The sequence below is a fragment of the Nematolebias whitei genome, chromosome 1 (assembly GCF_014905685.2).
Source record: "Nematolebias whitei isolate Nwh7 chromosome 1, NemWhi1, whole genome shotgun sequence".
NCBI classification, from domain to species: domain Eukaryota; kingdom Metazoa; phylum Chordata; class Actinopteri; order Cyprinodontiformes; family Rivulidae; genus Nematolebias; species Nematolebias whitei.
Window position 1 is genome coordinate 38467649 of NC_056498.1, and position 1162 is coordinate 38468810.

A 1162-nucleotide genomic window follows, 5' to 3' on the forward strand; every position below is an offset into this window, starting at 1 on the left:
ATTAGCAATACAGTAGCTTAAAGCTACATATAGCAGAACACTAGCTAAAACCGCAATTAGCAAAATAGTAGCTAAAAATTTAAAAACTGAAAAAGTATTTTGCTAAAAGTTAAAATTTGCTAAATGAAAGCTAAAATTAGCAAAACATAAGCTACAAACTAATACCAAAAGTCTAGAAAACTGAAACAATCTCAACCAAGGTCAAAAATAGCAAAACAGAATTTAAAAACTTAAATTAGCAATACAGTAGCTTAAAGCTACATATAGCAGAACGCCATAGGCAGTGGCCAAAGGTGGGGCCTTGGCGCTCTGACCCTGGCTTACCAAAGCTGGCGCTTGAGACATGGAACGTAACCTCTCTGGTGGGGAAGGAGTCTGAGCTTGTGCATGAGGTTGAGAGATACCGACTAGATATAGTCGAGCTCACCTCGACGCACAGCATGGGCTCTGGAACAGGCGGTTGAAATGAGTTTCCTCCGTAGTGTAGCTGGACTCTTCCTTAGAGATAGGGTGAGGAGTTCATTTATCCAGGAGCGACTCGTAGTAGAACCGCTGCTCCTCCACATCGAGAGGAACCAGTTGAGGTGGTTTGGGCATCTTATAAAGATGCTTCCTGGGTAGATATCCTGATGCATGCTCAATAATCCAGGTAGAAAAATCCCAAAAAGTTCAATCTGGTCCTCTGGACATTCAAAAAATGAGACTGAGGAAGTCTCTTGGATGAGAGACGAAACGTTTCTATATTTTATTGCTTTGTTTTTTTTTTGTTTTTTTTTTAATGTCCAGAGGACCAGATTGAACTTTTTTGGATTCCTGGGTAGAGTTGCATTCAGGCCCAAAAAAATCTGACCCGGCCCCAGCCCGTAGCCATCATTTCCAAACCACACCTGACCCAATGAATTAACAGTAATTACAGGTTCAACCCGCCCCCCCACCCCCACACACACCCCGCCTCCCTGTTTGACTACTTAAATAGTTATTAATGGTTGGCGGACATGAATAAAAGGGACAGGAGATCTGAGCTGAGGGGGTGTTTGTTCTTTCATGGCCGTCAAAGCGCATGAACGCCCTGCTTCTGCTGCATTCTGCATTATTCAGACACGGACCATGCTCTGACATGTCTGCTTTGGGATCTCACCTGTTTGGGTCGTTGCCCGCACGA

General features: G+C 43.6%; 1 protein-coding gene across 1 annotated transcript in view; it reads left to right on the top strand.

Moving 5' to 3' along the window:
• Positions 1-343: 343 nt before the first annotated feature.
• The window catches only part of tmem102 (transmembrane protein 102), a 3902-nt gene continuing 3083 nt past the window's right edge, over positions 344-1162 (top strand). The window contains exon 1 of the mRNA XM_037678238.1: positions 344-350. Within this exon, the coding sequence (XP_037534166.1) occupies positions 344-350 (7 nt within the window). The remainder of the gene's footprint in view (positions 351-1162) is intronic.